Source organism: Agrilus planipennis, unplaced genomic scaffold, assembly GCF_000699045.2.
Source record: "Agrilus planipennis isolate EAB-ADULT unplaced genomic scaffold, Apla_2.0 scaffold20, whole genome shotgun sequence".
In the NCBI taxonomy this organism is placed as follows: Eukaryota; Metazoa; Arthropoda; class Insecta; order Coleoptera; family Buprestidae; genus Agrilus; species Agrilus planipennis.
In genome coordinates this window covers 1,118,338-1,133,697 of record NW_020439516.1, presented here as the reverse complement: position 1 = coordinate 1,133,697, position 15,360 = coordinate 1,118,338, and the positions used below count along the sequence as shown (strand labels likewise).

The 15,360-nt window shown below is 36.5% G+C and overlaps 1 protein-coding gene across 1 annotated transcript in view; it reads right to left on the bottom strand.

Annotated features, from left to right (window-relative positions):
• LOC108735094 overlaps positions 1-15,360 on the bottom strand; it is an 89,779-nt gene that overhangs the window by 45,537 nt on the left and 28,882 nt on the right. Inside the window, exon 2 of the mRNA XM_025979259.1 lies at positions 8,702-8,956. Coding sequence (XP_025835044.1) covers positions 8,702-8,744 — 43 coding nt within the window. The 5' untranslated portion in view covers positions 8,745-8,956. The remainder of the gene's footprint in view (positions 1-8,701; positions 8,957-15,360) is intronic.

The window sequence follows — 15,360 nt, the reverse complement described above, 5'->3', positions numbered from 1 at the left end:
CACTTCGGACAAACTGAATGATGCACTTCAACAGGAAAGGTGTAGTGTTTCACCAAGACAACGCGAGACCTCACACAAGTTTGGTCACTCGCCAAAAGCTATTACAGCTTAAATGGGATACAATGCTACACCCACCATATTCTCCAGACCTGGCACCATCGGATTATTATTTGTTCCCGTCACTCCAAAATTTCTGCACTTCATCTTATCAACCGATCGAAGGCGATAATTTTGAAGAGTCAATTTTGAATGCCCTGTAAAGGTGTCGACAAAGGCGAGTGATAGAAGTGAGCTTGTACATAAAATAAACTGAGAGAAGACAATGTTTAATTAAATTTACGCTGTGGAGTAACCGGGGGAAGGTGCCAAAGCCGCTAGGGCATGTAATATTGCTTGCACAAAGCAAAAGGAATGTTTAATAAAGTCACTGGAGTTTCTAGTTTGAGAACATCATACTTTTTATAAGTTAGTGTAGAGACTTCGGTGTAGCAAATTGTATGTAGTTATTTAGCACAGTCTTTGAAAAATAACACGGGGGTCTTTTTTTTTTTTTTTTCGAAAGAGTAACTTTAATCAAAAGCAGTAATTGCGCTGTCTAACACTAAATCAGTTCCCGTTATACTAAAAAAGCGTTCATTTTTTCCTCAGATGGTATCGTAAATAGAGGCACTATTAAAAGATCGACGGACGCTTAATTAAAACGCCAGTTCTAGCAGGAAATCGCGAACAAGCTAACCGTAAAAGCATCGTAATATATTTTTCAATTAACGTTTCTTGTCTTCTTCGTGGGGTTGCACAGCTTCTCATTATTGAAAGCCACAGAAAAATTACGATAGCTTCCTCTTTCCAGCAAACTACCTGTTTGACGTTTGCACCGAAAAAGAAAACGAAATGTGGGATAAGATGAACCGGAAATATAATGAGACCGATAAAACGGAACTACAATCTACAGAACGTAAACAACCCTTCACTTTTTCCCCATCTTGCTGGGTAAAATCATGTTTAAGGGCTTCGCCGAGCTTTTAAATGTTTGTTAACGTCGCTGAGTGCTTTGCAATTTCTTAACCGGTGTTTTCGATTGCTAAAGACAGGTAGACTGTTCTGAAATGAATAAAATGCAGTGAAACTATATAAGGTATACAGGGGGTAGCAGAAATAGTACTCTGCACTGACCTGCGACACTGACACATTGACCTACTTCTAATGACTTCGATTGTCTACATACACACGTAATACAAGCCTACAACGTTAAAAGAATAAAGAACTAATCTAGGCTTGTTATAAACATGAACATCGTCAATTACACCTAATCTAGTTTAACAAATAACAAATAAAACATGAACAGAAGTAGTAGATGATTGAACGCGGCGTTGCAATGTGTGATACTACCAGGACCGGACTGGCTCTTGCTTGATCTTTTAAATACGTTTTACGATGTAAACTTATTTCAGCAAGACCCTGTACACAAGTGGGGCGGAATATTGGGATCCGTCAAATTGGCATACATCATCTGGTGGCAAAATTTATAACTCGAATGAGGGAAAAATTTACATAGGAACTGTGCACGCAAATTGTAAAATGGTTTATTAAAATAATAAAACACGTTAAAAAAGTAAAAATTTTTTTGATGATGGAGTCGACGAAGTTTTCTTCTAAAGTTAAATCAAATAAAAAGTTAATATGTTCAGTGAAAAGCTGCAATAGCACTTCAGACATAGATCTTCACTCTTCACCTACATTAACTACTTTCCAATAAAAACTAACCGTTTTATATATGTAAAAAATATATTCGGAAAATTAGAGAAAAAAGTAAACTAATAGAAGCTTGGATGAAAGCAGTAGGTATCAAAGAAGTGAATTCCGGAATAAAAATTTGTTCACGTCATTTTAATGCACATGATTATATTTCAGCAAGTATTTACCATCAGCCATAACCTTAATATTTAAAACTAGAATCATACTAAAATTATAAAGTGAGAAATTATTTATTCCTGTGTAATTGATTTAACACAATTCTAATGATACGATATAAGTATTTTGAGGTTAAGAACCTACCTGCTGCAATACAACAAAGTTGCAATAATGTGTTTGCAACGTTCTCTTAAATCGGCTTTGCACGTGCAAGTCATTGATATGATATTGCTTAAATCACCCAGAATCACCTCACCAATTATATAACGTGAATCACTTTTTAAATCCGAAGTTTGTAAAAAGTAGGCAGTAAACTTGACGGAATTTGAAGGCTAGCTTCCGGATTTGTTATTTCCGAATTTTATAATGTGATTGGCATTAACAACACGCTCACCTTCAACGAAATTTCCTTTCCGAGGCTTTGTGTCAGCCCAATCACATATTGTGTCAATACTTATCATTTTATCGTAATTTAAAAACGTGAAAATTGCACGGTACACTACAGGAACTACAATAAATTTTCCCTAATCGGTGCCATGTTTTTAGGCTCCTCCCATTTGACGGATCCCAATAGTACCATTAGAATTCTTACCTGATAAAAGTCCAAAGCGGAATAGTACCAACATTAAGATTTACCGATTTTAAGAAGGTCTGCCACCCAACCCTCCAGGGTACTCCGAAGGGATTGCCCGCCCACTAGCATAAGTAGCTGGTGGAAACGAAACACCCTAAGACTTTTTTTTAAATTGTGGGACAAATATTCCAACCGTTACAAAATATCCACCTTACTTTTGTAGGCTTATTCCTGTGGAAATTTGTACAGAGGTCCATTTGTGAAATCCCCCACGCTTCGAGTTTTCTTTTGTCATTCTTGTTTCACAGTATCGTCTTTACTTTCGTTTGAATTCTCGAGGGTATATTTTTACAAAAAAAAATGTTGATTATGCGACGACGCCGTCTCGAAGCCGTTAGGTATTTTGATCAACAATTTACCATTTCCGCGGTATAAAATTTGCCTCGTAGGAGCCGTAACGATGAATTTTCCCGTTCTGGCGTTAACACATTTACACAGTGAAACGTAAAGAGCAAAAAGATTTGTCGCTCGTGAAGAAACTGTCTCAATCGTTTCACGTTGATCGGCTCGCAATTTTCCAAAGGCAATAAGAACGCCAGCCGGAATTGTTGTTTCACGTTTTTACGACGGCGGTTACAAAGAAAACCAGATCGGCGACGTTATGGACGTTTTTGTTAGAACCTACTTCACATAAACCGAAATCGAGAAAAATAAAAACCAGCACGAAACGATCAGGTTTACGGTCGAATGATAATTCCGAGAAACAAATCGAACTGCTACACTCACAACGTTTTCAAATACCGCGATTCAAACAAATTACAAACATATTTATTTGGCCAGCAAATATTTATTTATTAGACAATGCTTTCTATTGCAGTTGACAATTTGCGGTTAACAGTTGTGCGCAACCTCCTTTGCATGACACAACTTCCGTTGCATGATACAACTTCCGTCACGTGATGCAATTTCCGTCGCCGGCTAAATTTTTAACTTTCAAGTAGTTAATTAAATGATTCACTTTAATACTAATTGCTAGTATCAATCACATTAACAAGTAAATGCTTTCAAGAAGCATAAGCCTTTAAAAAAGAAACACCCCGATACATACAAGTCTACAACATTCAAGAAACATAAACTTCGTCAATCAAACTTAGTCTAATCCACCAAAAAAACAATTCATGGGTACAAAAATAAAAAAGGAGTACAACACGGATGCTGCTTATTGAATGTGGCGTTGCATTATCACATTTCTTTCCAGGACCGGAATTGCATTTGCCTGTACTTTCAACTACTTCGTTTTGGGAAAGGTTTCAGACGTACAAATATGTATTTAATTTTCTTGTTTTATCGTACTTTACCACCTTCTGCAAGGTTGCTACTTATTTGACACCCTGTATACCTATAATATATGAGAGTAACATAGAGTTTTCTATTTAGTATACATCCAATTCATTTTCATTGGTTCATTAAATGGAAATAAAAACGGACTTAAGTGATTGCGAAAATGGGCTGTAAAGAAAATTACGTTCTTAATTAAAGAAGAAGTAGAAATTTCCTTGGTTTCGTTACTAATTGCCTCATTAATTTCTACATGATGTGTATTATAAAGCAAATAGAAAAAGCGACAACAGGATGAACGGTTCTATTCATTGTTTATTAAATATAAACTTAAATATGATTTTTAGAAAGCACCACAAATGGCGCGGCAAACGTCATCTGTAGTACGATGCTACATTTTAGGATTACGTACGCTCAAACAAGGTCCATTTAAATATATGGATATCTACTTGCTTAAAGCTTGTAGCATCGTACTACAGATGGCGTTTACCGCGCCATTTGTGGTATTTTCTAAAACGCGCTGTTAAGATAGCAGGTAAAAGTTGGTCTGTGTTCTGTCGGAGCTGTCTGCGACGCGCTGATGAGATCCAAAAAGATACAGACCACTTCGAATTATTTTATTCAATTTGCTTATTTTTAATTTACATTAACCAACCAATTGTCGTTACTCCTTAATTTCGTCAGCTTAAACTAAATTTATATAACTTGAAGCTGATAATGACTTTATCATTATGATTTGCGAATTGTAAACTGATGCCACACACAAATCATTCAAGTATGCTTATTTGTAGTAAATTTATTATCTCTGAGATACAGAGCCGGTGCGGAAATTTATTATGCTGAGCATTATGAATTATTTATACTGTGGATATGCATAATACATCTGAAATAAAGGACATCCTGCTGCAGGTAATCGTTATCATCTCTGCAATCGCTAAAAGTATCTACAGTGTGTTTCAAATACGCCAATTTATTACACAAGAATTACATGTCATGTAATAAAAGTGAACGAAACTATTAAAATCTGTGATTGATATTTATATAACATGATTGATTAGAGGTGGTTTACGATATTTAATTACTCAACATATAGTTTTTGATCAATTATCAATCTCAATTAATTTTTTGATCGCCTTTTAAATTCACTTTTTGATAAGATACTAAAAATTGTTAACATGAGAATATATTATCAACTGATGAGCTTTAGTCGATAATATATGTTTTTAGAACGATTTATAAGGCTTGCCAAATTTACTGAGCGCGCTTTTAAGGTTATGCTCCACCTCCATTCTTACGTATCTACTACCCATTCTAAAGCATTAGTTTCACTTCTCCGAACTGCTAGTTAGATAATTGTACTTTCCTGAAGGAATCATGTTGCTGATACTGAGTATATAGTTTGCTTCTTGCTCTATTATGACTGCTAAATTACCACATATCACCTTTGAATTCGTCAGATCCCAATATCCCATCGAATTCCAGAAGCATTTCCATATTTGTACTTGTAGTAGTACATTATGACATTAATAATACCTACAGGTACATGAAGATAAATTTACCCTAAGGATATGTTTTGACAATTTTCTGCTCTTTAGTCGAAAACGTTTGCTTTTAAATATTTAAGGTTTTAATTTTCACAAGGACATTCATTTCAATGGCAACAGCGTGCTATATGCATGCTGATGAGTAGTTGGGGCAGAATTGCGGTAGACTCAATTAACGTGTTTATGTTTCGTGGTGATTAACAGGCTGGGATTATATCTTGACCACAAAACCCAGCTTCTATACAGCTAATTAGGGTATAAATGACTCCGCCATCTTCCTATTAAATAAAGTTCGGTCCTTCAAAGGTATATCGATCGGACTAATAAAAAAGTAAGCGACGTAAATAATTGAATTTTTATGAAAAGTGAAACGGTAAAGTAGGTTAAAAGTTTATACAAGGAATACCTCATAAAAAGACTCTTTCGGTTCAAATTTGTCCTTCAAAAAGATATTTTACATGAGAGTTTTCGAAGAAAAGTATATTATTTCGGTTATTCTATCAATTTGTCACTTGATGTTGGTATAATTCAGAATTCAATATCCTTTCTTATTAACAATATTATCAAACAAGGACACACGTTTTGAAAATAATATCATTCCGATAATGATATATTGATTGAAGTTCATAAACGTTGGCGAGAAAAGTTGGGATATTGTTAAAGGAGTAAATAATTATTCATTTGCACAATCAAAATTTTGTGAAGCGCGTTCACTTCAACATTCAGCAAAAAAGAACATAAAAGGCAGAATGGAAACTTAGAGAGATCCCATCAATGTTTAACCGTTTCACATCAAAATTCATTTTGATCTAATGATCGGCTTTGGTATTTTCAATAACACGAATGTGTTTTTATTGGTAATCTATTTCATAAATGGTCTCGAAAACGACCAAAAAACGGAATAGTAGTAATTCCTTACAGTGTCGTTGGGTGTTATCAATAACAAATATTATCCCGATCATTGGCATAAAAGGCCAACCTCTTTATGAAATATAACAGCGTCTAATTCGGAAATTAAATTATGTAACATGCAGATTGTGGTTGATGAGGTTTAATCTCTTTAAAATAGTTTATTGAAAAAGTACAAACAGATCAGAAAGCCGCCAGTTACTTATTGTGGAATTCAATAATGTTCATACCCAAACAGAACGAACATTTGTTTAACCTTAGCTTTCTCTGGAAACTGTTTTAGTTGTGGATTTCAGTTTCGAACTCTTCGAAATACTCGTTGACACAGAGAACACTGATCAACCTACTTCCTGCCGTTGAACAGCGTTCTCATTGCATGACGAATTGCTACAGATGGCGTTTACTAAGCTGTATGTACTTATTTATTATTCATTGTAATGGTGGTGACCATTCCTTTTTAAATCGATTGGATTATCACAAGAACGCCAGCCTTAAGACTTCTACTTTTTCCTATTCTGGGATAATCTTCGCATTTCCTCAAAACTAGAGCATCTCGCATCCGTTATTGTTTGTGAACAGTAATCTAATTTAGTCCTACCTTCTTTTTGACTTCCACAACGACCTCTGTTCTCCTATTCTTTCTAATGCCTCCTCATTTCTAACCTAACCATTTCTAATTTTTTCTATCCACGGTATCTTCATCATTCGCCTGTAACACCACATTTCGAACGCTTCTAACCTTTTATTTATCAAAGAACAAATTACAGAATCCTTATGAATGTTTCACATCCATCCTTTGAGCAGCAAAATTCGGTTGCAATGCCGCCTATATTTTATGGTTGCATTCTTACTAAATTCTCTGGGCCGATTCGTTATTAATAAATCGATGTTCTTTATCCAAAAATGGATTGTTCTCTAATTCCCTGTAAATTTATCGTATTCCTTCGAAATGAAATGTAATATCTTTATATACACTGCTGATTTTCTAAAGATTTTCTTTTAATATATTCGATATATCAAACATGGACAAACTAAGCAATGCATTAAATACTTGCCATCCAGCTTCCTGCAGTGTTTATCTTTTGGAATTATGTACGCAAATGTACCCATATATTTGTAATAATAGCCGACGGAATTGCGTTAAAAGTGTATTCAAAATTTAATATGTTAAGAAAATATAAAAATATAATAGAATTTTGTGTAAACTAACGAAGTCTGAAATCGTTTGGAGCCCCCTGACAAACAAATTACTTGAACCAGCTTCTCCGACAAACATAAACAGGAAAAAGAGGGGCTCTCGAAGATACTTCATTCAAAGCTCATTATTTTTTCATTCAAACGCCTCTGGTCTAAAGTGTATTCTTTTTCTAAAACGTCAGGTTTAATTTTCCAGTTTCAGAAACGTAGCCGGCAGTTGTAACAAAACCGTCTCTCGAAAGTCATCCCGTTCAAGTAACTTTCCTAATAAATTTTCGAGAAGCTAATAAAAAGGAAAGCTGAAGGTTTTCATTTAGGCGTTTTGTTTGAACGGTCAACTGCTCAAGATATTAAGAGTTTTTTCGAGGCAAACTTCGCCAAGTTCCACTCCATCGGAGAAGAACAATTTATAGGGAAGCAATGGCTTTAATGCTACCCCCTGTTTTATATAAAAGAAGTAAACGCGTGAACTCAAAAAGCCATTATCTTTCTTTTAAGAAATATAAACTTCTAAGGACACTAAACTCCTCTTTATACGAAATTATATAAAACAGAGAAGACAGTTACCCCGTCAACAAAAAATTAGGCCAAGGAATTTTAAAACAAGAATTAAGTATATAATACTTTTCGGTTTCTGTTCTGTGCTATTATTATTTACTAATTTGGGCGGCGGTGTCCGTTACATTTGAATTTCTGTAACATTTTTATGATTAGGACCTGTACATACAATGAGCTATACATTTGATTGTATTTATTGAGACCCGTCCATATTTTTGCCAATTGTTTTCTACCATCTGCAATACGTCAAATTCGGGATTTTTATTTAAAGAAAATTTCCTGGACATAAAAGTAGAAGTGTCTGCAAGTTACAGAATATTAAATCATTAGACAGGTCTATAAATTTGTTTCCAAGATAAGAAGCCTATTTCAATAATTTATTTCGTCAAAACCGCTTTGGTGAAGGGTCCAAATCTTTTAGAAAACGTTTAAAATCAGTTTAATTGAATTGATTAAAGGTAGCTACCGTTTTAAGCCGAAACAAAAAAAAATTCAATTACTTTCACGTACCGCAACATTCAGCATCTTCCATGCGGTTAATTTACCTTTTGTAGCGCTGTCATGCTGGAAGTTTTGCAAAACAGAAATCTGTCAGTTCACTTCTAAAGGAAACAACATCTGTGTGCACAGCACAACTAATGCGAGTGCATCAGAAGCATCTTTTACGTACCGGAGGTGAGAAAATGAAGAACAACTACGATGAGCAATTCCATTGAAGGTAGAAACGTTGCTTGGCAGGTTTTGGTGTAAAACAACGCGAATGTGCCAGTCTGTAGAGAACGTGTCTCGGATCTAAGGAAACGTGGAAATATTTGAACTCGGCTAATCCTTCATGAAACTTTATGAAGCATCTGTTTCATCATGCTTATTGCCATGAAAGTAGTAGAAGAATTGGAACCATCTTGAACTTTCATTTCAAATGTATCTGCAAATAGAAGAAAAAATCATTAATATGCATGTATTTCTTTTAAAACATCGGCATTAGTACAGCATAAAGGTTCTATACAGTAGGTTCATTCCATTGATCTGCTTAAAATACCATCGTTTTTTGCCGGTTATCATAAATTAACTTTATGTGCTCTGAACTGTCATATAAGAGGACGGTTCAATAGTTTTACTGAGGTGTTCAGATACAAAATGTATTTGTACTGTGACTTCACGGTGACACTCTGTACAACCCAGCCCATGCTTAGCGACGAACTCGTTGATGATGTGGTGAAGCGTCGAGAGAGGGGGATGGATGTATGAGCGTGGCTGAGAAGTGAACCTACCGTATAGAATCTTTATACTAGTAAAAAGAGACTGGATTAGACAACCACTGGCAAAGAGTTTGTAATGTAGGATGTAGGATGTACTGATTTTTTTCATTGTTTAATCTGTGACATGCTCTATACTAAACTATTATAAAACAGTCAATAAGAATACTATTGTCCTAAGAAAAGGTTTGCGAATTATGTGCAGAAAAGGAATCATGTTGGTACATTTACTAGTTTTGTATTGTATAATATTTTATAGATACAGTCATTCTTCGACGGTTTGTATTATTGATGACAAAAATAGTTTAATTTTCTTAATTAGTAAATTATGTACGCAACTCAGATCGTAACAGTTTTATTTTCTTTTATTTACAGTGTAACGGGTTGCTACACTCATGGAACAGATGGTAAACGAAGACACTTGAAGAGATCACCGCAATAACGTCATGCAGATAAAGGTAGGAAATTAGTTATCTGTAAATTATATTTTTGAAATGATTGATTAGTGTTAGATTACTAAATATCCAAAATGTAGGGAGCAGCTTACGAGCCCTGCACTTTTTAACAATTATAACCTTTTATTGACGCACTTCTTTCATATATGCAATTTATTTTTTAATGTTAGTATTTAAAAATTCGTCCACCCGAAGTATCCACTCTAACTCAAATAAACTCAACGTTTTTGCAGCTTCTTCAAAAGAACGATACCTTTCTGTTAGTCAATTCTTCTTCTAGCGTATAGGTAAATACTGACTTCAGTATTTCAAATGAATCTTTGGTTTTCCTTGATTTACTTACTAATTGCAAATGGTGGTATAGATCATAATGCTAATTATACCAACGAACAATTAAAATAAGAGCAACTTCCAGAACTGTATCTTGCCATTTTACTACGTAATACGGGGTCCATTCCATAAGTAATGATCCCTATTTTTTACTGACGCGAGTTTACATCGACACGCGCTCTACCAACTAGGGAAGGTCGTGGGGGGTTTAAGTTTTCAAACTTGACCGAGCTCATTTGGCTCCGAACACCCAGAGCCGAAAGACGTGTTTTTGTAGATCACTGCGCATGAAGTCGTGGCACGACGAGGTGGAGGGTTCGATAGAACAACGTTATGTGATCTAGTTCTGCTTCAGGTTGGGCAAATCTTCTACGAAAACGTTATTAACATGCTTAAAGAGACGTTTGGAGAATTCGTGTATGACCGAGTGGTACACCACTCACTTATCCTGTCTCAAGAAAGCTCACATGAACAAATCCACGACAATAAGAATGCTCAGTCTTTTTTGGAGTGAGTGGGATCATTCACTACGAGTTTGCGCCACGTGGGCAAGCTGTAAATTGTGCCTACTACTTAAAAAGTTGAAAAGCTGGAACCTTTACCACGACAATACTCCTTGCTACACCGGCTTCGTTGTGAACGATTACTTCATGCAGATCAATATTCCGGTAGTCCCTCAGCCTCCGTACAGTCTGGATTTGCCCCCTGTGGATTTCTTTCTCTTTCCATGCTTGAAAGTAGCTCTGAAACGTCATTATTACGACTTGATCGAGGACTACCAAGCCAGCGCCACTACAGTCCTTACAGGTATCCCGAAACAGACCAATTTGCTCAATAAATCTGTCGTTTCTGTAAAAGGTTCATTACTTTTGATACGCACCCTGTATATGAGATCTGAAATGTTTTTGTACTTTGCTGTCGTTTATTTGAATACTTTTTTGTACACCCTGTACAGTGCAGATGTATCGGCGCTGATGTTTCTCGAAATTGCACGTTGTGTCTGTAATTTAACGTGAGAGTAAAGTCGTGTACGTTGCCCCGAAATCATCGATCTTTTCGGGCCCTTCGTTACCCGTCACCTTTTGTATTTGATCACCTTTCATATATCACGAGGAGACTCCGCTTCGTCGCGGCAAGCGACCGGAACTAGTGCATCGGAAAGAGAAACGGCTTTGCAAAGAACACTGCTGCAGCTGATTCCCTTCCGGAAAATATACACGTGCGGAATTTGTTTTAAGACGGAAATGCAGCAAGACGGAACTTTGTACTATGTATTCTGCTTAGAAGACACTTTAGCTAATACGTTTCCCTTTTGAATTGGTTGGAGATTACAAAGAAACCGATGTATTTAGACATATAATTTGCTCAAGGAAAATTTATTTGAAAAATTAATCTACAGCCTTGCTGTCATAGAATGAATTGTTTTAGATACAGTATTTGAAATAATAAATAACAATAGATTAATTGAAAAACACTTTTAACAGAATTTACTTAACATAAAAGACTCAATGACTCTTTTAATCCGTTGGACAAAGTGAACGAACTCTAAAAATAAGAATCACAGAACACGGTTTTAATATTAAATAGAAATAAACGTAAATAAACCCATTGACATCTTGGAATATTGCCTTAAATTTAACCATAGTTTAAAAATAAACATATACAAATAAAAATTTGTTGTAAAAATCAGTAATAATTATTTCGCCGTGCAGTATCTTCTTCAATTGGAAGAATAATATGGCTTGAAACTAAATATAAGTGAATTTACACTAAATTAAATTTGAACACAGAATAGAGAGAAGTGGAGATATAGAATGATACTGAAAATGAATATTCATGTATCTGCTTTAAGTTATATTATTTTGAAGAAGCCCCTGAATGGTGAGATAATAATTGTGGATTTTTACAACAACAATTTTGTAGCTGGGCATTGTTTCTTCATTAATGAATGCCTCGCCCAATCAACCCCTTATAATTTATGCACTAAATCGTTGAAATAAAGAAAACTGAGACGTTACTAATAGTACGGCTTGAATGCCAAGGGTAAGAGACGATCATAATGTTATATATTTTTTTAATGAGATGCTTCGCGCAGGTAGATTCCGTTCTGATTAAAGTTATTTTTAGTCTCATGGATTTTTGAGTTGACGGTTCTGCCTTTTTGTCCAATGTAAAGCGTGTTCCAGTCTCCACATTACACCGTACCTCATCAGTCCTAAGGCTGGTTGGACACGCACCTCTACTCTTTCCTATTCTGAGCTAATCTTCGCATTTACCCAATACTACAGCAACCCACATCTAATGTAGGTCTACCTCTACTCCTCTCAACTCCTGTTTCTGCCTCTAATAGGTACCTATAGGTTCCAAATTTTTATTTACTTGATCAATTAGATCTCCAATACGTATTTTACAGATCTATATGTGAATATTACCATAATTATTTGAAAAGTATTGTCCAGACTGCACAACACAATGTAACGCAACGCATCGTTAAAAAAGTTTCGTTCCATGTCGAAAGTTTTCAACTAGGCCACTAGATACTGCATGAATGGGCCGAACAGTGAATTAAATTTTCGCTCAACTTATTGTGTTTTCCATCAATAGAAGTGGAACTTTTGACTTCGTTTCTGGAGCGCACGTAGAATTCAGCCAGCCAGACATACATACGTACACAAGGAAATATGATCGAATATTGCGTCCGGAGTGAAGTTCCATTTCTTTATAAGCACTCAACGTGACGGCGGCGCCATCCGCGCCCCTTTCCGCTGCGACGAAAAGGAGCGCGAGACATCCCGTTCGGAATTTATTTTCTGAAGTACGCATTGGTTTATATGGGATTCGGCATCCCGCTTCAAATGCATGTGTAGAGCGTTCTACAGTTGTGAATGTACATTTCGCTGCAAGGAAGCTGATGCCGAAAGTAAAACATAAATCTATAATGTAGCTGGCACATAGCATACGTGGTAGAGAGTAAAGAACATTATGTTCATGGTTATCGCTTTGCCTGGGGTTATCCCCTGTTAATTTGGCGAACATATATATAGCATTAAATATATGAAATCCTATGACATTGTTAGTTTCTTAATAGTGGATTAATATGCAATGCAACCCACTACAAACTACCTCAAAAGTACCTGTCACCTCTCGTAGCTTATTGGTTAGAGCATTGGTGCGTAAAGCCAAAGGTCCCGGGTTCGATTCCCGGCGGGGGTGTGACAACAACAACAATTTTTCCCTCATTAATTTGAGGTAGTTTGTAGTGGGTAAATAAAAATCGAAAAAATGATTTCAAATTAATATTGTATATATATATCCGCAAGTTAGGAACTACCATAGTTAGTTCCTAACTTGCGAATGGGATTGAGATATGCTCAATCAGCGCACACTGGCGAAAAGCACTGCTACCAGATCCATCTAGAAAGTTAGCAAGATCCCTACAATTTTCTGGAGCGGGTAGAACGTGTTTACCCTTACCAGTTAACAGGAAGGAATCCCCACGTGGGGATCTCGGACCTCTCGTAGTATCAGTCTACATCACTGATAGGATAATCGAAGGACAAGTCCTTCTCCCAGTCGAATTAGTTGCTCCATGGCAGTGGTAATCCTTTGACTCCGGCGGTCACTCATGTCCATCGGGCTACCTAAACCTCCTGGACGTGGTACCTCTACCACACATCTTTACAAAGACTGCGAGCTTTTTCTGACTGCGGCTAACCTTAATCTAGAGGTCCAACTCTACCCTCAGGACTTAATTCGGATGCTAGGATTCTAAATGGCAGTACATTGCCATCTAAAGGTAGTGCTAACTCAGAATTTCATTAACATTTGCTTTGGGTTGTACATTGACAAAATTCCGTCTATTTATTGATACCCACGTTTTTACCTTCAAGCACTCCCCTTATTTCCACCATTTCCATTAAAATCCAAATATGAGTAATAAATTTTAAGAATTTCTAATGATACAAACACAATAGTATGTAAGACTAACCGAATAACTGTGGTGTAGGTACTCAATCATTTAGTCATACATAACAGTGTTCTGCGGGAATATCAAACAACAGGAATAACTCCATTAATTGTTTGCTAGGTTGGAAGAGCATATAAAGTTATATGTGTACTGAATTTATGAATCAATTCGAATTTAAAAATGCCGAATACGTCATCATATATAGACTGCAAAGTGAATAGTAATGGATGCATCATCACATTTCCTATGCTAACGTTTCAATACGGAGTGAAATTGCAAATATTTCTCGTATTCAAAACGACTTAACGATATGACCCGTTTTTTTTACTGGTTTTGGGCCGTTGTATGTTTTTCTCGCACTGCTTTTTCTATTGCGATAATTCGCATTCTCATGAAGACTAAAATACGCCATTTTACATTTATTCAACAAACTGGCTAATTCCCTAGACTTCACCGGATGAGACAAAGCACAGCATCAGCTAACTCTCGCAAATAACGTGCTGTATTCGCTTACAGTATGATGAGGCAGAAGTAGAAACCGATTTTCTCTCCTACGCATGCGCACCGCTTCAGAGGGAGTACCCAGTGGCAAGGGAAAAGTCATATTTTCTACAGTAAATGCAAGCTTTGATAACTTGATATTAAATAGTAGATAAGCAATATTTATCCGAGACTAAAGTCTTTGCTTGTGAAGGTTCATTCTTGTTCTTTTCGTTCAATTTTACCCCTTCCACACTGACTTTGATGTCATGGCTACCGTTGACAGTCAGCCATCTTTTAGGGCTTCACCACTTTCACCGGATGCTCCGCTCCTTCTACAGATGACCTACCCTCTAAGGTCCCCTTAATCGAACAGAGCTGCAGCAGTAGAGGAGCACCTTATGATCAGGAAGCAACTGATGAAAAGGAGATTAGGAGGCAGAAGGAGCATGACATCTGCGCAAGTAGCAAAGCCCTAAAAGATGACTGACTATGACAGCTGTCAACGTCAGCCATCGTTTAGGGCTTCACCACTTTCACCGGATGCTCCGCTCCTTCTACAGATGATCCACCCTCTAAGGTCCCCTTAATCGAACAGAGCTGCAGCAGTAGAGGAGCACCTTATGATCAGGAAGCAACTGATGAAAAGGAGATTAGGAGGCAGAAGGAGCATGACATCTGCGCAAGTAGCAAAGCCCTAAAAGATGACTGACTATGACAGTTGTCAACGTCAGCCATCGTTTAGGGCTTCACCACTTTCACCGGATGCTCCGCTCCTTCTACAGATGATCCACCCTCTAAGGTCCCCTTAATCGAACAGAGCTGCAGCAGTAGAGGAGCA